This window comes from Bidens hawaiensis, unplaced genomic scaffold (assembly GCF_021521415.1).
Source record: "Bidens hawaiensis isolate Kalapana, Puna unplaced genomic scaffold, B.hawaiensis_p1.1 tig00006555_1, whole genome shotgun sequence".
NCBI lineage: Eukaryota > Viridiplantae > Streptophyta > Magnoliopsida > Asterales > Asteraceae > Bidens > Bidens hawaiensis.
In genome coordinates this window covers 723185-743881 of record NW_027491442.1, presented here as the reverse complement: position 1 = coordinate 743881, position 20697 = coordinate 723185, and the positions used below count along the sequence as shown (strand labels likewise).

The following is a 20697-nucleotide window of genomic DNA, read 5'->3' as shown; positions in this document are numbered from 1 at the left end:
TTCCGTCGGTTAAGGTTTCATTGACGTGCATCTGTTTGGGTAAGTCAGAAGGGGATAAATAATAGGGTGAGTTGGCGTCGATGGCTTCATTCTTGCCACTGCCGCTGGATTTATCTCCGGCCATCTTAGGTTACGAGCGGTGGTTCTTGAGAACCCGCTCTGATACCATATAGAATTTGGTATTCAATCTTAGTTTTTCATATCATAACAAGAGGTTAAATACAAAATAAGATCCTAAGATCAAGGAGAACAAAAAGGAAACAGATAAACTAAACAGGCAACTAAATATGACAGCTAATATATCATAATAATTTCCTTTAAATTCCGAGTGAAATTGTGGAGAATTTGGAGCAAATTCATCGTTTCGCTAATTATTCGTCAATATTTTTATTTGTATTTATGATTCTAGAGTGAAGATTAATGATTTTATGGGATATTGTACGAACCGAGAATTCATTAATCTTCAAGCAAATATTAGAGCTTTGGTTGTTCAAATAGCTTTGGTGAAGCTTAATGATTTTTTTTAGATTTATAATTTTGTGGTGTTGCGTGAAGATTAATGATTTTCTGTTTGTACAATATATGCGGAGCCATATGAAACAACCAAAGCTCTGATGTATGAGCGTTACATTTACAGTATAGCTAGGTGGATTTTTTGATTGTGTGTTGTTATGTGAAGATTAATGATTTTCTACTAGTATAATATCTCAGAAAATTAAGCATTGCTTGCGGTGCGCGCATATAATGTATATATGTGTGAACCCTCGGGTGGGCAAAAGTGAAATTGCACTAATTTTGACGTTATTTTACTAAACTCGTGAAAATAACGTTAAAAATAGCGGAAGGTTAATCAGGCATCATGTGGTGGCGTTGATAGCCGAAAGACAATGGTACATGCACCGATCAGCCGATGATTGAGTTCTATGTGCCTTATGTCCAATGCTTGATGCAAAACTACTATCGAGCCGGGGGTCTCACTGGAAGCAGCCTCTCTATCCCTATGGGGTAGAGGTAAGGCTGTCTACATCTTACCCTCCTCAGACCCTACCATAGCTTTGCTATTGGTGGGATATACTGAGTACGATGATGATGATGATGATGATGACAATATCTCAGAAAATCATTAATCTTCATGCAGAGATCTTGTAAATGTATCAATCAATTGATCCAGATGATCTTAACATCGAGTAAAATTTCGAGAAAATTGAAGGTTTAGTTAATTGTATTGTGTAATTTTTGCAGATATGTCTGATGCAAAATCCGATCTCAAACGTGCTGAAGCCGCTTGAGTTGATAGCTGATAGATTTCAAGGTTTCAGGTAATTTTTCTTGGACATGTTTATGAATTTATGTGAAGTTAATGCTTTGAAGAATATGTGCTAAGTTGCTAACTTATTGACTCTATTTGCATTTTGAACGGCTCATTAAATGTGTTTTGGTTGTCTCATGCTAGTGTAATTCTGCTTTATATAACAATAATATTTTAGTTTAATTGTCATCAGAGAGGAAGAGATGATTTGAGCTGGAGACTGTAATGTCTCAAGTTCGAATAATATCCCAATGAGTATTCGAGCGGCGGGTTTTTCACAGCACACAAGACGGTGGGCTTAGGCTACCCATCATTGTCTACGGTTGTGGGCATTTGGGGTCATCTTTTGCTATTTGGTTATTCCGGGTAGCGGGACTTTATTTGTTGATCGTTAATGAAATGGATATACACGGTTAGTATTGTGACTTGGTTTTAGCTGACAGAGTAGTTTTATTTTAAAATAGATTTATATGTCGTAACATTTTGTTTCTTATTTTTATTTTATACTGTATATTATAATATAATATAAGTGAGTAATACATATAAACAAATGCTATTTGTTTTTTTATATTTTTAGTTTTCTTAGAGCATTCTCAGCCAGTTCCTTATAATTATGTGAGAGGGATTTGTAAATTATATGGTATGGTTATGAGTGGTTGTGAATAGAGGAGAGAGAAAATGTTATAGGAGAAAGTTAAATTTGAGATTTCACTGCTCATACCGTATAATTTTTTAAAAGTGGTTGTGAGTGAAGGAAAGAGAAAAGATAATGATAAAGGTATAAAAAGTATTATTTAATTAAACATGAGAGAGAAAAACAATGATTTTTAGTGTAATTATATGGATATAGGGTGGGGAATGGGTTGGGAATGCTCTTAGAGCATTCTCATCCCACCCCTATCCCTAAACCAAAAATTACACTAAAACTCACTACATTTTTTCTCTCTATTTCAATTAAATAATACTTTTTATACATTTTATCATTACCTTTTCTCTTTCCTTCACTCACAACCACTCTCAAAATATATTAAAAAATTTTAGAGGATGAACAGTAACTTTTCAAATATACACAAAAATCACTACTTTTTCTAAAATATAAAAACTCTTCACTCACAACACTATGAATCACTCCCTAAATTATGAAAACACCCCTCACATTAAATGAGGGGTTGAATGAGAATGCTCTTACACCTAAGACTGTAAAGCTATTTAGCCGGGTTTAACAGATGATGCATAATAATATTATGACTCCCAAGATGCATTAATGTTGTTTTCAAAAGGCTTAGCTTGGTATCATCATGTAAAAGTTTAAAAGTATTTAATTTCATTTGATTTGTTACAAAAATAAATAAAAATGTTTTCAAAAGAATTTGCAAGTTTTGAGGAAAGTTTCAATCAATTGTATACTTGACAGAGCAAATAATCTGGATTCTAGCAATTATTGTCTAGAAAATACTTCCAACATTTTTATATAATTATTTCTACTTTTATAACATAATAATTTTCTATTCCATGCCACCTTGCTGTTACTCTTTTAGTTAGTGATAGTATTAGTGGGACAAGATTCTCATAAACCTCGTGACAGCTCATACAGCCCAAGTGATTTGGCACCTTCACCAGGCTTCATCCCACATGCATTTATGCATTAAATGTACTTTTAGATTTTTGGTTGCTTAAGAACTTTATATAACTATTTGTTAAAAGCCCAATGTGAGCCTGAGGGCCCAATGCCCCAAAACTGCAGTTTTTCAGTTTTTCTTGATATATGTGGGCCTCAGGGCCCAATTCAAATAAAGGGTTCCGTCTTTGACGACTTTACATTAACAGAGTTAATGATTTGAACGTAATTGAAAAGAAATGACCTCGATGGTCCAGTTGAAAAAAATAATTTTTTTAGACGAAAGTCGCATAATTGACCAAACCTCAAGGACGATTTTAGCACTTTACTCTTTTTTTATATTATATATAGGGGAAATACCATAAAAAACAAACATACTTTCATTTTTTTTAAAGTCTATTAACAATATTTTACACATAAAAAACAAGTATACTTTGTGTTGTTATCATATACTGTAATTCCTTAACATGTTATTATGTTAAATATGAAAGAAAAAAAATATATCTCATATTTATGATTGAAGGAAATCATAAAATATATTGCTTGACAAATTACGTTATAAGAGCGATAAAAAGCATTTCTTTATATAACTTTTTAACGCTTCTAAATTTATACAAACAAGTTTGTACTTTGTAGACCAAAGAGAAAGAAAACAAGTTTATAACATCACATATATTCATATTTAACTAAGATTTTATCAGCTGGAGTTTCATGAGTTCATCTTCATCACTAGCCTTAAGCTAATGCGTATACGTTATACGCGTATTATCTCTGATAGTCTTGTTAAAAGTAACAACTTGCAGCACAAATATAAGATGATAAAACACCTCTTAATAAGACAACTTGTTACAACTTTTAGGACAGTATGGCATAACCTTTATTTATATAGATTCAATATATCCATGAATATACTCTTTATCATTTATGATGAAACAAATTTAGGTATCACCTCTCCTAGGAAGCAATCATTATATTGACATATTATAGTTAGATTCATGCAGATTGCAGGACATAACATATCAAAAACCTCGTACGGATCTGATCATGTGAGAAAACCTATAAGGCATGACACGGGCTTGACCCTCACTTTTAGTTACAAATTTTGTTCTATAGTGTCTCGTGTCCGGTTATTTTGGAACGCTAAAACTGTAGTCTTCTCACATTGGTATCAACTCCAGGGAACAGTTTGAAGACAAATGTATTAATAATTTAGTATTCTATATGATTGGTTTGTGCTTTTGTTTTGTTACAATACAATTAAGGACAAAATGCACAAATTTGGGATAATAAAATTCTTTTAGTTAATTCAGTTTAACATACATGTGAAAAATGCATATTTTTGACGTAGCTAATTAGCGTATAATCGAAGCTTAAGTAGAGGTGTTTGCCGGGTCGAAGAGTCAGATTATTTGGTTTATTTCAATTTAGAGATTTTAAAACCGGATTCGAACAAACCGATTCTAATTCAGGTTAATTCAAACGGGGGTGGTGGCGTAGCTTGTTGCCCGCTTACCTGCTTCTCTATTGTAATTGGAATTAGATCCTTTTGTTCAGTATTAATGAAGGTTATTTCAAATTGAAAAATTCAAACAAACCGAAATAAAAAATAGAACAAACAACATATGCACAAAATACAATATGGTCGGTTCCTGGGTCCTAGGAATGCCCAAAAAATCAGGTCCGGGTATGCAAGAATGGCTTAGAAACTGCACAAATCAATTCCAATACTAACAAACGGTTCTAGGACCCGAGAGACCTGCCTGGGACCCAAACCTAGTATTAGCAATACCGTCGGTTCACAGGTATAATTTTTACCATTAACCGGGCACCCCTAGAGCTTGATCCAAATAATGAACACTTATGAATCATAGTTATATAATGTGGCATGTTCTTTGGTGATTGAGTATTGACACAATGCAGTCAAAAGTTTGTAAGTGATGTATGCAAAAGGTCCCCAAAAACGCGAAAAGATACGGTGTTGTGTTTATATTAATATTGTAAATATTATAGCATCAATCCTATATGAACAGCCGGACATCCTCAGAATACATGTTACCTTTTGTTGTAATCTACAATGGACTTATGTTGTCTTTGATACCAAGGTCCCAGTTTGTCTCATTTATTAAACTTCTTTATAAATTGTTCACTGCATTTATTGTTTTCATTTCAGAGACCAAATAAATATGTTATAGTGAAAACATGTCTCAGGTTATTATCTGGACGTGAAACGGTTTTCGGTAAGGATGGCATGCTAGTATTTCGGTTTCCAGCCAGCCAACAGGAAAGAAACCGAACATCCTTAACCGCTCAATCTCAAGTCAAAACCTAAGACAGCATGCACGAATTCGAAGAGCTCACTCGGACAACAACTTATGTTATTCAACTAATAATGCTCAAGCATCCATGAACCAACCGAAGCTGAAAACCAGCCGCTCGGTTGGGATGTTCAACTTGAGTTTATCGAGTTCCTTTATTCCAAAATCACTCAAGACATTGTTGTTTGATCTTGAAACGAGTAATGATATAAACACGGATGTGGATGTGGATACGGATGTAAGTGATGTGGAAGTGGAGAAAGACGAGAAGAAACGGGCGAGTTGGATTGAGAGGTTGATGGAGATTAGAAGCCAATGGGTTCATGAAAAAAATAATGAACTCGGTGGTGAAAGCGAAGAGGAAAGAGGGTGCGATGAAGATGGAAACGGATGCGGGTGTGAGGTGGATTATAGTGATGATGAAGATGATATACTCATTAATCAAGAAACGTTCTCGGGTTTGTTGAAACAAGTTTCATGGTCGGATACAAAGCAGTTTTCGCAGCTGGCATTTCTTTGTAACATGGCCTATGTTATCCCGGAAATTGAGGTATGCAAATATGTAATATGTTAACATATGATGATATGATAATATGTATGATAAACATTGTAGGAAGATGACTTGAGAAGATATTATGACTTGACATTTGTAACATCTTCACTGGAAAGGAAAGCGTTGGCACGCGTACCGTTAGCCACTTTAACAAACAACAAGACGCCCGAGAAGCAGATAATGTGTACCTCTGCGTATGAAATAGCAGCCTCGGCTGCAACATATGTGCAATCGCAAGCATGTGGGCTGAAAAACATTGACTCTGAACCGTTCACCGAGGAATATGAAATGGCTGCGTATATGGCGGCTTCTACCATGACAGCAGTAGTTGCAGCCCCTGAGAAGGAGAAACAGGAGGCTGCACGGGATCTTCAGTCGCTTCATTCGTCACCGTGTGAATGGTTTATTTGTGATGATTCAAGTATATACACTCGGTGTTTTGTCATCCAGGTATTCATGTATTTCCTATATTATGCTAATTAGTCAAGCCCGTTATGTAGGCGTGTATTTTTTACCATTTTATTCTTAAAAATTTCAGGGTTCGGTGGCTTCATGGCAGGCAAATCTTTTCTTTGAACCAGCTAAGTTTGAGGTAGGATGATTCTCAAATAACTGAATAATAATAATAAGATAATTATTATTAATAAAAAATTTTTTACAGGAAACAGGTGTGCCAGTTCATAGGTTAATATACGAGGCGGCAAAGGGGATATACGAGCAATTCATGCCGCATATTCTCGAACATCTGAACCGATATGGTGAAAGAGCGAAGCTTCAGTTTACAGGTCATTCTCTAGGGGGGGAGTCTATCTCTACTGATAAACTTGATGTTATTGACCCGGAAGGTGGTCAAACCATCCGCTCTAAGACCAGTAGTCACCTTTGGCTCACCGTTCGTGTTTTGTAACGGTCAAAAGGTTCTTGATCAGTTGGGCCTTGATGAGAACCATGTTCATTGTGTCATGATGCATAGAGACATTGTGCCTAGAGCATTTTCATGCAATTATCCTAGCCATGTTGCGCGGTTACTTAAACGTTTGTGTGGCACGTTTCGTTCTCATCCGTGCCTGAATAAAAATGTAAGTACACTTTATTATATATTTTATATATAATTTTATATCTACATATGTTTAGATAATATTTTACATATGCAGAGTTTTCTATATACACCATTGGGAAAAATGTTCATTCTCCAACCCGAAGAAAAGTCATCGCCACGTCATCCTTTACTTCCTCCCGGAAGCGCTTTATATGTTATGGAGAATACACAACATACTTTAACCAAAACCGCTATTCGGGTGTTTCTAAATTCACCACATCCAATAGAAACTTTACAACACCCTGCAGCATATGGCTCAGATGGGACGATCCTTAGAGACCATGACTCGAGCAACTATTTAAAGGCTGTAAACGCGATAATAAGACAGCACACAAAGACATTCATAAGGAAGCCTAAACAACAAAGGAACGTGTTGTGGCCGTTGTTGACTTCTCAGTCTCCACATTATTGGAGTCAAGAGACGAAAGTCAAAGAAAATAAGTTGACTTTTTCGGATCAGAAGAGGCTGGTTACGACAGAGGTGGCGTGAAGCGTGTTATGTAGTAGGACGTGGAAACTAAAACTAACCGAAATGGGGTGGTGTTCATAAACGGTTCGGCTTCAGATTTATGTTATTGTAAATTGTGTTATTGTATTATGCATTTACTAATAAAATTAATATGAGTAGTCCTTTAGAAGTTAATTTGTATGATCATATCATATCATATGAATCATGTAGTAACCGGTTAAATATGCAAAATCGTTGGTTATGGTTCGGTTAACAGATTAACGATTGAGCTGCATTTTCGACTTGTCTGACTGGACCAGGATTAATATTATACATATTTACTTATTTAGACTTGACAAAAAATAAAAGATTTTAACAAATTTAATATGTGCATGGACTTAAATATTTGAGCATTGTCAAAAATCTTTAATAGAAAGAACAATACTCGAATCCGTGCAGTTCAGTTTGGTTTCTTTACTTCAAAATAGTGGATCGGTTCTAACTCAGTTTTGTGGATATTTGTAACCAAAAGCTGAACCAAAAAATTGGTTATCAAGAAGTTAAAAAATTGAACCATCGGATAGTCGTTTTCTTTGGTTTTTCGATTGTGGTCAAGTGAATCAGTTTTATGCTCAGTACTCCTAACGTGAACAGCCCACCAGCTGGTGGTCGACCGTACCCGACCAGATCAACCCAGTAGGCCCAAGTTTTTATTTTTTAAATTTGTACATATATTTTTTTGAAAAAAAATATGCATTCTTAATGTTTAAACACAATTATTCAACAAATTTAAGTCCGTTCTTATATTAAAAAATTTGCACAGCCCAAATCATAAACAAGTAAGCTCATTTAAAAATTTAATTGTTTGAAGCCAATAAAAAACCTTTTTACTTAAGTCAAATTTGTGATATCTAATCATAGAAGCTTGCATGTTTTAATTTTACGCTTTTCTTATTGAATCGGAATATTGAACACTCGTAGAATAATGAATTACACTGGATAATATTTGTAAATCTTCGGATTTTCATACTCAACATGGTTATGGATGGTAAATGTATTACAATTTTTAAAAAGTTTGAAACCATAAAACATAGAATTTATACCAAGGTGAAATAGATCATGGTTTTCTTGCATATTTATGATTGCTAGTTACGTTAACCACTCAAAGCTGTCACCCATCTCATCACCTCGCATGATAAATGTTTCACCTGTCAATTCAATGAATGCATTACCTGTTGATATGAATCACGATGTGGGACGTGTATAACACTTAACACAAATGATAGTTATTAGCTTATAGTTGTTGAAGGTGCCAAGAGGCATTTGGTGCATTGGTGAATTTTCATCAACTAGGTGGTGAGGGTTAAAACCTCAATGTAGGTAGGTATTTAGATGGTATAGCACAAGTAGCGGGTTTGGGGACTAAGGTCTAAAGTAACAATGTAACATGCTTGAGTTTTGTGGTTTTCATTTTGTAACAGTATTGGGTACTAAGGTTAAGGACTTTAGAGAAGGATTTGCTAGAGTTACACCTCTCTGAGGACATGGTCCATGATAGGTGTTCATGGAGACGTAGAATTAAGGTTAAGACGTTTAGAGAAGGTCTTTTTTGTATGATTGAACTGCGGTTTTCGTCCCTGTGGTTTGTTCAAATATGCAATAATTTCACTTGCAATTAAACCCGAATTCACTAATCTCGTTAAGTCTGGTCATTAAACCCTTCAGCGTGTCCTTCACGTGAGGGGTAGTTTTGTCCTTCCCCCCCCCCCCCCCCAAAATACACCTCTGTCCCTCACGTGAGAGGGCTTGCAAATTAGGACGTGGGCTTATTTGGGGAGAAAAATGACAAAACTGCCCTCACGTGAAGGACACGTTGACGAGTTTAACGACCAGACTTAACGGGATTAGTGAATTCGGGTTTAATTGCAAGTGAAATGAAACCTCAGGGACGAAAATCGCAAATTTGAAACTATTGGACAAAAACCGCAGATTTGGACAAACCACAGGGACGAAAACCGCAATTTACTCTTTTTGTATCTTAGTTTTAGCGTATGGGCTTAGACTCTTCTACATTTTAGGCAAATTTGGCTTATATTTGTTCTTGCGTTGGTATGTTATTTGGGTTCTATGATTTCATATGTGTTGGTATTTAATTGTGCCACTTTCTCACTATAAGTTTTGTTATTGGTACTTATGTTGCATGCTTTGGAGCCGATGGTCTTTTTGGAAGCAGTCTCTCTATCCTCATAGATAGAGGTAAGGTCTGCCTACATCACACCCTCCCAGACCCTACCAAAGCTTTTGCTATTTGTGGGATGTACTGGGTATGTTTGTTGTTGTTGTTATATTGGGTACTAAGACCAACATTTTTGCTAAATCTTAGACCCCAAACTCGTTATTTGGCCCAAACCATATGGACAACCTGTGTAATTAACTATTATTTTTATTATGTTTGCCAACAAAATGAAGAAATGGTTAAGATAAGGAATAAGGCTATATGGTATACACCATCATCTTCCATTATTTTAAAGTAAAACAATAATTAGTTTTATATTAAAATAATAGTTTTAGATAGCGAATGATTGAAAGTGGTGAGGAGATTAGTGTGATGACTCTCTCAGGAACGTCTCTGAGAATGCGTGTGCTTTTATAGATTTTGTGTAAGTAAAAAACTGGGCTCTAATATAAACTTACACACGCAAACACACACATACATACAATCAGTAATAGAACGATAAGTGTGATAGCATATTAGCATTAAACAAAACAATACTAAGTGGAGGGAAATGTTTTTAACATGATAAAAGGTACTATCGTTTATGTGGGCCAGAATTTTTTATGCAGTTATTAGGCCTTCAGTTTACATTTGGGTTAGACCTGATTAAAGTTACCAGGCCTTGTGTTTTATTAGGTTTTTGGACATGTGGGCTATATGTTATGTAAAATATTATGGGCCCCTACTAGTTACCGGGCCTTGTGTAGCAGCACAGCCTGCACAGACCCAGAGCCGGCCCTGGATTCTCCTGCCAGCCTTACTAGTGGCGAATTTGAAGGAAATATTCAGGGGCACTTCAATACTTTTTTTTAACATTATGAGTATCTTAATATTAGTTAGGGGGTATTCGAATAAATAAAATGGGTAAGGAACAAAAGTTTACCAACTTTGTACTTCGCCAAAAAAAGCCTGGACCTTTGCTTCTAAGCTAGATTCGCCCCTAAATCTTATTATGGCAGCCCCTTTATAAGAAAAACCTCTGTCCCGTCATCTTCTTAGCAGGAAACATAGAGTATACAACATAGTTTAACCAGATGAAGAGAGAAGATGGATGGAAGTTAAGGACTTAAGATTCAATTTACAAGTACACGAGTGATAGGTAGTTCATGTTGATATATAGTTCAACTTGTTAGTTCATATAGTGGTGGCAAGGAACACCTCAAATTTACGTTGGAATCCATTTGACATAATAAAACCTAAACATAAAAAAAGTGAAATATTGTTTATATTTCAAACTAAGGGGGCGTTTCAGATTGCTTATTTTCACCAACTTATTAACTTTTTAAAAATAAATAAGGTGTCTGAGATTACTTTTGATGTAAGAGGAAAAAATTAATAAGTTATACTTTTTTAACTTATTTACTGAAATAATGATATAAAATAAGGAATCCATAACACCTCCTAAGTGTAGAGGTGCATGATATTCCAATTACTTCGACGAATTAGAATTCACTATAAAGTATTTTAGGAACGAACCAGCCTCTTTGGGTTATTTTTATACTAATAAAATATTTGAAAACCTTTTATTTTGTTTTAGTTTAATATATACAAAATGTCAAAATCACACATGTAAAGCATGTATATAAAGTTTATTTATTTAATTATTTTTTTAAATAAAACATCAATGATTACAATAATTTACATATGTTTAGCATTACTTATTGAAATCACATATACTTTGAAAAAGACATATCAAGTAATCACCAATCAACTCGTTATTTCGGTGTTTGATAAAACGATCTAACACAACTTATACAAAGATGACAATTTAAACATGCTTAAAACTACTTATCTAGAGTTAATGCCAATGATAATTATACGCCATATAAACAAACTACATAAAAGGAAAACTAATCAATCAATTTAATCAAAGGGGTTAGATATCATATGATTACTAACATCATAAATCATTTCATTTCTTCATATGATACTAGTTAGAGCCCCACGTGTGTTACCGGGGGGGGGGGGGGGGTTATTTAGGTTTTGTTATTTACTGTTTTATATTTTGTAATGATTTGTTTATTTTTTAACGTAGTTTTGTTTTGATTTAATAGTGCATATATTAGTTTGTTTTGTCCATTATATTTTTCTTAACGTTTGGGCCTTTTCAATTGAGATGTGTGGGTTTTTTTAGATTTTTAACAAACGAACATGAACTTACTGATTTTTTTAACGAACAAACATGAACACAAACATTTGTCTTATGAAAAGAGGCGGTTGATGTATGTGATGATAGTGGTCGATGCATGAGAGAGGAAGTTGACGATGGTGGGTGATAATCGGAAGTTAACCGACGATGAAGAATATGTGAAGGAGATAAATTAAATTATTGATGATGAAAGTATTTCACAAATAAATGAGATGTTATAACCCGTTTAATGGCTATCCGAGTTTGGTGAGACTCATGCCCCTTGAAAATTTTGTTTGATGATTAAGAGGTTATTTCACAAATAAATGAGATGCCATAACCCGTTCAAGGGTTATCCAGATTTGGTGAGACCCATGATCAGTGAAAATTATTGTTTGATTATAAAATGGTTTCACAAATAAATGAGATGTTATAAACCATTTAAGGACTATCCGGGTTCGGTGAGATCCATACCCACGAATTTGAGTCAAACGCATGAGAAACTTCAAGTCACAAAAACAAACAATCGGGTGGCTTAATAGGTATGAAGAGCATCCAGAGAGCGACACATAGGATTTTTTTGGTAGACATTTATATAGATAGATAGATTGATATATATTTATTTTTAATTAAATATTTAAAAATATAATTAATATTAAGAAAATAATCAATATTAAAGGAAATACACAACTTAAAAAAAACACAAAACACTTAAAATAAAAATAACAATTCTTGCGTTTTAAATTAAAAAGAACTTAATTATTCTTGTAATCCTGATGGATTTCCTCTTTCATCGCTTCTAACAGATGACTCTCTAGTCAGCTGTTTAGTCGGCATGGTAAGCAATTTCATATAAGAGTTCCAAAGCGGCCACATTTGACACTAATTTTTTCACACTTCCTTGAACGTGGTCACCGATTTGTTTATAATTTTTTTCATTTTATTCTTCACTTTATTATTCCTCTTGAGCGGGCATATCGGCTTCTCGTTGACATGCTATAATCGTTGGATGAATATGTTTTTGTCCGTTTTGATGATGAACATTGACCCATTGAAGGCATCACGAAGATAGTAGCAACATCAATCGCAAATATAAAAGAACTGATGTGATTAATGAGGATACATCGACAACTTATTGGAATACCTACATCGAAATTAAAGAACACATCAAGCAAATCAAATGGATCATAATGGAATACCACCTAAAAAATTTACGGTCTTTGCGGTTTAGCCCAAGTAACAGGTTGTGGTCTAACGTCGAAATGTAACATGTTCAAGTTTTGTGGTTTTCATTTTGTAACAACATCTGGTACCTAGCCCAACGTCCGTTAAACTTTATACCCCAAACATGTTGCTATTAGTGTTAATATGTTTGCCAATGGTCAAGGTATGGAATAACAAAGTAAAGAAGAGAATAGAGGTTCAATTTACCAGTAATGGTGATATGAAGTTCATGTTGATAGATAGTTTGGTAGTTCATAATAGTGGCTAAGAAAACATAAAATTTACACTGCAATTCATTTGACACAATAAAACCAAAACATACAAAAAGTGAAATATTGCTTATTTTTTTTAATAAGTGTTGAAGTCATGAAGTGCATGATATTCTAATTAATTTGACCCGAATCAAATTACAATTCCTTTGACAAACTATATTCATTCAAAAGTATTTTAGGAAGAAACCAACTCCTACGGGCTATTTTCATATTGATAAAATCTTTGATAATGTTACGGTTTATTCGAGACAACCGTCAATCTCCCAAGAACACAAGAGAAGAAGAGAAAAGATACCCAAAATAATAATTTTTTCTTATTCTTTTTCTTAAACGATATTACAATATATAGGAAAACAAAGACATAAAAATAGTAAAAGATAAGTAATAAGGAAACATAATATGACTACAATAAGGAAACTAAATAAAAGATAAACTTAAATAATAATAATAATAATATAGGATCGTATTAGATAACCTTTTATTTTGTTTAGTTTAATATTACAAAATCACACATGTAAAGCATGTATATAAATTTTTAATAAAAAAAGCTAAACAAAACCAAACATCAATGATCACAAAAATTTGCTAATGCTTTGAAACAAGCATATCAAGTGATCATGTACCAATGTTTTAAACTGTAACAAATATAATTACCAAACAACTAAAACAGTTTATAAAACTAGTTGTCTAAAGTTAATGCCAATGATAACATGCCATATAAACAAACTACATGAAAGGAAAACTAATCAATCAATTCAAACATAGGAGTTAGATATCAGATGATTCCTAACATCATAAATCATTTTATTCTATTAATTCATATAATTTTATTTTAATATATAATATAATAAAAATTTCTATATTTTTTTTAGAGAATTACCTAGGTACTCCGTACAGGGTTACTTAACGACAAAAGGCCATCGCCAGCTAGCCCAATCCAGCCGTACGGAGTCCTCAAGCGCCTTCAAGTTATGTCTAGTTTCGGGAAAAACTACCCGAAGGACAATTGGTGGTAAAAATACAGACGCCCTAATCAGAATCGAACTGAAAATCACAGAAATCTCAGTATTCTTTTATTGAGCCACACATGCACCCAGAAATATTATCTGTGAGGATTAAACCTGTATCCACCACACCAGACTGGAAGGACAATAAAATTATCCTTTTGTTTTAGATGGTGACTTTCTTTTTGTGTTTAGGCCACCAAACTCTTCAAATTAGAGAGCCCGTTGTCCTATTCTGGCCAGACTACGCGTGCCTTAACCGGGTGCACGCTTCAGGTTTAGCTTGAACGTTCCCCCGGAAAACCATACTATCGATTGTGACTTGGCAGCCGTTGTGCCGTTAAAAGAGCAGAACTCACTGGCGTAACACACTATGAGAAGAAAACCCGGATAAACTTGGGATCTGAATTAACACCCTCGCAATATATAACTCAAATCATTAATTGGCAATATCCACCAAAACGACACAACTTAGGGATGACAATAAAATTATCTATATAGATTTTGTGGCAATTTATTATTATTCTTCTTCCAAAAAATTAAATGAACCAATTTCTTTCTGTTCAGATTCCCATCACCACCAACCAGTAAACATAATCGTTTGCCCAATTTCAATTCACAATTCACAATTTCAAAAACCCCTTTTAATATTTTCTTGAAACCAAAATCAAAATCAAATCAAATCAAAACCCCCCAACAATTTCGCACCTTTCATCTCTCTCTCTCTTCTTCCATCCGATTCCTCCAAACCCTTTTCCCCAATTCATCATTCATCACCGTTTCCATTATATTATTCGTCGAAACCCTAACCCCCAATTCATCATTCATTTACCCAATTCTTTCGGATACATCAATTATAGCCCTAACGCTTCAAGGGTTTTGTACCCTTCATCACCCTTTGCTCATAATCTTCTTGCCGTTGATTTTGATCAAAGTTTAGGGCTTGTTTGTTCTTTAGGGTTTGTTTGTTCATTAGGGTTCCTGAAAAATTGGAACTTTTTATGGCAGTTGGGATTCTGGGTATTTTAGATTAGTGATTTTTATGCGTTGGGTATTTGAAAAAGTTTGATTTTTTTTAAGGAGTTAAGAGTTTGTGTGTAGTTTAGTGGGTGTGTATGGGTGAGCTTGAGGGATGGGCACAGGTGGGGGGTGGGGGCCGCCTGTTGCCGAATGGGTTAGTGCCGAATGCGCGATCGTTGGTGGATAATTTGGATTCGGATAGGTGGTTGATTGCGGAAGAAAGGACAGCTGAGCTTATTAGTTGTATTCAACCGAATCAGCCATCGGAAGAACGGAGAAATGCGGTTGCGGATTATGTTCAACGGCTTATTATGCAGTGTTTCCCCTGTCAGGTTGTTTGTTTTTTTATGTTTATTTATTACTTGTGTATTTACTGTTTTTTAGTTATGATGATTTAGAAAATATATGATTTATGGTTAGTTTTTATGTGTTATTGACAAACTTTAGTGTGGCAAAAACTGATTATGATTATGTTTGTTTAATCATTTAGGGTGAATGAATGTGATTATTGAAGTTTTAATGATTTTTTTTTTGTGATTTGCAGGTTTTTACATTCGGGTCTGTACCTCTTAAAACGTATTTACCTGACGGGGATATCGACTTAACAGCATTCAGCAACAATCCAAACTTGAAAGATTCATGGGCAAGTGAGGTATGTGATTTGTTGCAGACCGAAGAGAAGAACGAGAATGCAGAGTTTCATGTAAAGGAAGTTCAATACATTCAAGCAGAAGTGCGTTTTTTCTTTTAATGTTTCATCGACTATTTTACATATCATCATGATAACTAGTCTTCTAGTTTTGGAGTTATTTTGCGTATACAAATACTTTGCATCAAGTCATCAACAATGGCTTCCTGTAAAAGAACAGTTATATGGTTCATCAAGTCATCAAGTCATCAACATTGTTCATTTAACTGCAGGTGAAGATTATAAAATGCTTGGTGGAGAATATTGTGGTAGATATATCTTTTAATCAGCTTGGAGGGCTTTGTACGCTTTGTTTTCTTGAGGAGGTTAGTGTAGTGGAAAGAATTTATTGCATAAGGGGGTACCTACTTTTTGCATCTAACAAGGGGGTAGTTTTTTGCCAATGTCTCACAAGGGGGTCGACGCCCCTACCATGGAAAACATCTTGGTGTTAAAATGCATGCTGCATTGTTTTAGTTAGGCGAGAAGTATAAGTCCCACATAAATTGCCCCCATCATGGGCGACATTTGCTATTTTTTGGGGAGATTGTGCCTGTCAGTGGTAACCTTACAGTGTAGTCAGTACTAACGCCAGTGAGAGCTTGCTCTTGGTAGGGGCAATTTTTTTCAAAACGTGGCAGATATTGCTCATGGCGGGGACAATTTTTTGTAGGAACCGCATCTTTCACCTGACTAAATCAGTGCATGTGTTCTAACACCAAGAGGTTGCCGATGGTAGGGGCGCCGACTCTCTTGTAAGACGTCAGCAAGAAACTTCTTTGTTGTGATTTATGCAACGAGTTGGCACCTTCTTATATAAAAATTTGTAGTGCATGTGATTTTACACGTATCATGGATTTCGTTTTCCACTTCTTTTAATGAAATTTTAGTTGTGCAGGTAGACCATTTGATAAACCATAATCATTTATTTAAGCGTAGCATCATACTAATCAAAGCATGGTGTTATTACGAGAGCCGTATACTCGGTGCTCATCATGGACTTATTTCCACCTACGCTCTTGAGACTTTGGTTCTTTACATATTCCATGTCTTCAACAATTCTTTTGCGGGCCCACTCGAGGTTATAATCTTGATGCGCATTTTCTTTTCTTTTTTTTTTTAAATTGTTTTATAGCAATGTGAGGAAATGCTATCATTTCACTTTCAGGTGCTTTATCGTTTTCTGGAGTTTTTCAGTAATTTTGATTGGGATAATTTCTGTGTGAGCCTGTGGGGCCCAGTGCCAATAAACTCACTTCCAGATGTAACTGGTAATAGTGTTAATTTAAAATATGTTTTTACTTGATGATAAACTATTTAACATATTTGTATTAAGGGTGATATATTTTGTAATATATGCAGCCGAGCCACCTCGTAAGGACAGTGGAGAATTGCTGCTTAACAAATTGTTTCTTGATGCTTGTAGTTCCGTGTATGCGGTTTTTCCTAGTGGTCAAGATAATCAGGGGCAACCTTTTATTTCTAAACATTTTAATGTCGTTGATCCACTACGTGTGAGTAATAATCTTGGAAGAAGTGTTAGTAAAGGTATATATATATCCTAAGTTTCATCTATATACATATGCGTATATATATTATGATTATGTTATTTTTTGTTTCGACAATTTTGTTATTATGTTTCAGGCAATTTTTTCAGAATACGTAGTGCATTTTCGCTCGGGGCTAAAAGGCTGAGAAGATTTCTCGACTGCCCGAAGGAAAATATTGTTGACGAAGTAACAAAATTTTTTACCAACACGTGGGACCGACATGGTAATGGTATTCGTTTGGATGCACCTGCTAGCGATTCGTTGACTTCGAAAATCGATACTCGTATGAGTGATTCAGTTGGCAAGAAGTTAGAATCCGTTAGTCAAGAATCTGACTTTGACCAAACTCGGTCCACCAATCATCAGTCAGGAAGTTCACCAAAGACCCGTGTTACTAATGCTAACCAAGGTCATTTGAAATCTGGCCTTTTGGTCAATGACATTCAGCGGTCCCCTTTTGCTAGAACACGGTCCAGCCCGGAACTAACGGACACATACCAATATGTCCTTTTTCAAGGAACACACAACAAACAACCTGAAAATGGAAAAACTCGTAACAGAAAAAAGAATGTTGAACCGGAACCTGAGAAAACCGAGGCTTCGTCTTCACCCCATGCTCCACCGAAGCAAAGTGTTGACCCGTCAGCTGAGTCAAACATGTATCACTATGAAGATATGCATCAAGAGGAACAAGATCTTGTGAACATGATGGCATCTTCTGGGTTTCACGGGTTTAACGGGCCGATGAATTTTCCATCGGGCCATCTACCGTTCCCAATCTCACCTTCTTTTCTAGCTTCTTTAGGTTACACACAAAGGAATATTCCTGGAATGATTCCCGCAAATATGCCGTACCTTGACCCCCAATTTTCGGGTATGCAGTTTCCTCACGGTGTTGTTCCTCATTACTTTCCCGGGTTTAACGTGCCTCCAAATTCCGAAGATTCAGTTGATGAAAATAATATCGGGTCGGTTGAAATGAATTCTGTTGATGATAATAGTAATAATAATATTAATCATCATGAATTATGGCGGGATCCCAATAGAGTGAATTCTGAAATTGTTCCACAAGAAGATAATAAACCACAATCGTCTTCTACCGGGATGAACTACATTCCGCCACCTTGTCGTGTAGGCGGGTCCTGTGGGTTAGTAAGAAGTCAACACAAGAATAACAAAGAAAAACGAGACCGGTTAAGAGAAAATAATCTTCCGGATCATTCACAGTTTCAAGAAAATAAGTTAAACAATGCTTATTCAGACGAACGGGCCACGAGTTCAAGATTTTCGTCTGCTGCTCACAGTAATTCTGTAAGAAGTAAAACTTCCTCGGCGAGTTCTAGAGATGAATCATCAACGGTCAACAAGTCAACAAAGGAGAAACGTGGGAAGAAAACGGTCAACCTTGTGGAGTCGTCTATGTCTGACCGGTTTCAGTCGGAGGAGGATGACCAGGACTGGTTCCCACCAATGAGTTTCGGATCTGAGTCGGTATCTCAAACCATTGCTCCGATTCATGTTCCGAGACCCCACGACCCGGATACTGAACAGGCTCAAACAAGTGGGACGAGTTCTGTAATCCCAATGGGTCCGATGATTATTGGGTCCAACCCGAGACACCAAACGATGGAGAATTCGGGTGGTACGCCTTTGACTTTTTACCCAACCGGGCCGCCCGTTCCGTTCTTGACAATGCTTCCGTTTTATAACGTCCCATCAGAAAACGGGTCAACAGACGCGTCAGCTAGCCGTTTTGAGAGAATGGAAAACGGTGATATTGGTCAAAACTTTCATCATGAAGGAGCTGACCAGTCGGTGGATTTTAGTCCTCAAGGGGTGGGTCCCGGCGAGACACCAGATGAGCACAAGCCGGATATTCTTAACAGTGACTTTGCTAGCCATTTGCAGAATCTACAGTTTGGTCGGTTATGTCAAAGTCCACGTCATCATGGACCATCTGTTTATCCTTCACCCGTCATGGTTCCACCCATGTATTTGCAGGGTCGGGTCCCATGGGACGGTCCCGGAAGACCCGTGCCAAACATGAACATGGTTACACAGCTCATGAACTATGGACCACGGCTCGTGCCGTTTGCACCGCTTCAGTCTGGTTCAAACCGACCTCCTAATGTTTACCAGCATTATGTTGAAGATATGCCAAGATATCGTAGCGGGACCGGGACGTATTTGCCAAATCCTGTAAGAAAGTTGATCTTTATTTATTATATTTTAGTAAAATATTTTATAATACATTGGCTGTCTTCAAAGTGTGAAGTACATATATGCTATTTTCGGTTCATAAGATTTTTACATATATTGTTGGTGGAGGGTATTTATGTAAATTGACACTAAGTGAACTACTTTACTACTTTAATTAAACTATCTGCCAAAATAACAAACTTGCAGTTTTCTTTCGGTTCATATACTTCAACTTATTTTTTTTTTTAAATTTTATTATGATTTTTGTTAGTTTTACCTTTTCGACAAAATATTAGTTAACTTGTTATTTTGGCCTTTATTCTAGAAGGTTGGTGTTAGGGACCGGCCTCGCAGAGCGAATTATAACAATGACAGAGGTGATAATCATGGTGATAGAGACGGTAACTCGAAATCACGTGGTTCCGGCCGTAACCAGAACCACAACCGTAATCAAATGGACAAGTCAACGGCTAGGTCGGACCGGCTGGGTTCAAGTGGAAGTCGGTCAATGAATTCACACAGGCACGATTCGTTTTCTACATACCAGACCCAAAACGGGCTATTGCATCCTGGAACAAGTCAAAGTGGTCCTGCTAATGTGGCGTATGGCATGTATCCTTTACAGGGTGTCCCGTCTAACGGGTCAAACGGTCCGGTTGTGATGGTGTACCCGTTTGAGCAAAATGCAGGCTTTTCTTCTCAAAACGAGCAGCTTGCGTTTGCTTCGGTGGGATCTTCTGCTGGTAATGAGCAATCACCACGCGGTGAAGGAAGTCGGGCCCGGGGAATGCTTGAGGAACATAGGTTATATTCACCAGATCAACCATCATCGCCCCGTCATCAAAGGTACTTTCTATCTGACTACATATCGGAATTGCTATCGGTTTATTTATGGTATGTTGGTTTTGTATGATATTAACAAAAGCGTATCATTGTTTCGTGGAAGGAGGCTATGATTGTCTTTTGCCATCCCATATCCTTCATTAATGAGGCGA

At 36.0% G+C, this 20697-nt stretch overlaps 1 protein-coding gene and 1 pseudogene across 2 annotated transcripts; both read left to right on the top strand.

Moving 5' to 3' along the window:
• Window positions 1–428: 428 nt before the first annotated feature.
• On the top strand, window positions 429–7443 carry LOC143632965 (phospholipase A1 PLIP1, chloroplastic-like; annotated as a pseudogene). The gene is made up of 7 exons (XR_013153603.1): window positions 429–503; window positions 1243–1319; window positions 5183–5792; window positions 5856–6245; window positions 6334–6387; window positions 6457–6874; window positions 6950–7443. The product of XR_013153603.1 is annotated as a phospholipase A1 PLIP1, chloroplastic-like (transcript).
• A 7437-nt stretch (window positions 7444–14880) lies between these two features.
• On the top strand, window positions 14881–20697 carry LOC143632947 (uncharacterized). The gene is made up of 9 exons (XM_077101354.1): window positions 14881–15597; window positions 15810–15998; window positions 16187–16279; window positions 16852–17034; window positions 17122–17224; window positions 17316–17501; window positions 17598–19702; window positions 20028–20548; window positions 20649–20697. Exons 1-9 carry the CDS (start codon window positions 15361–15363, stop codon window positions 20656–20658), a joined length of 3627 nt encoding a protein of 1208 aa, XP_076957469.1. The 5' UTR covers window positions 14881–15360; the 3' UTR covers window positions 20659–20697.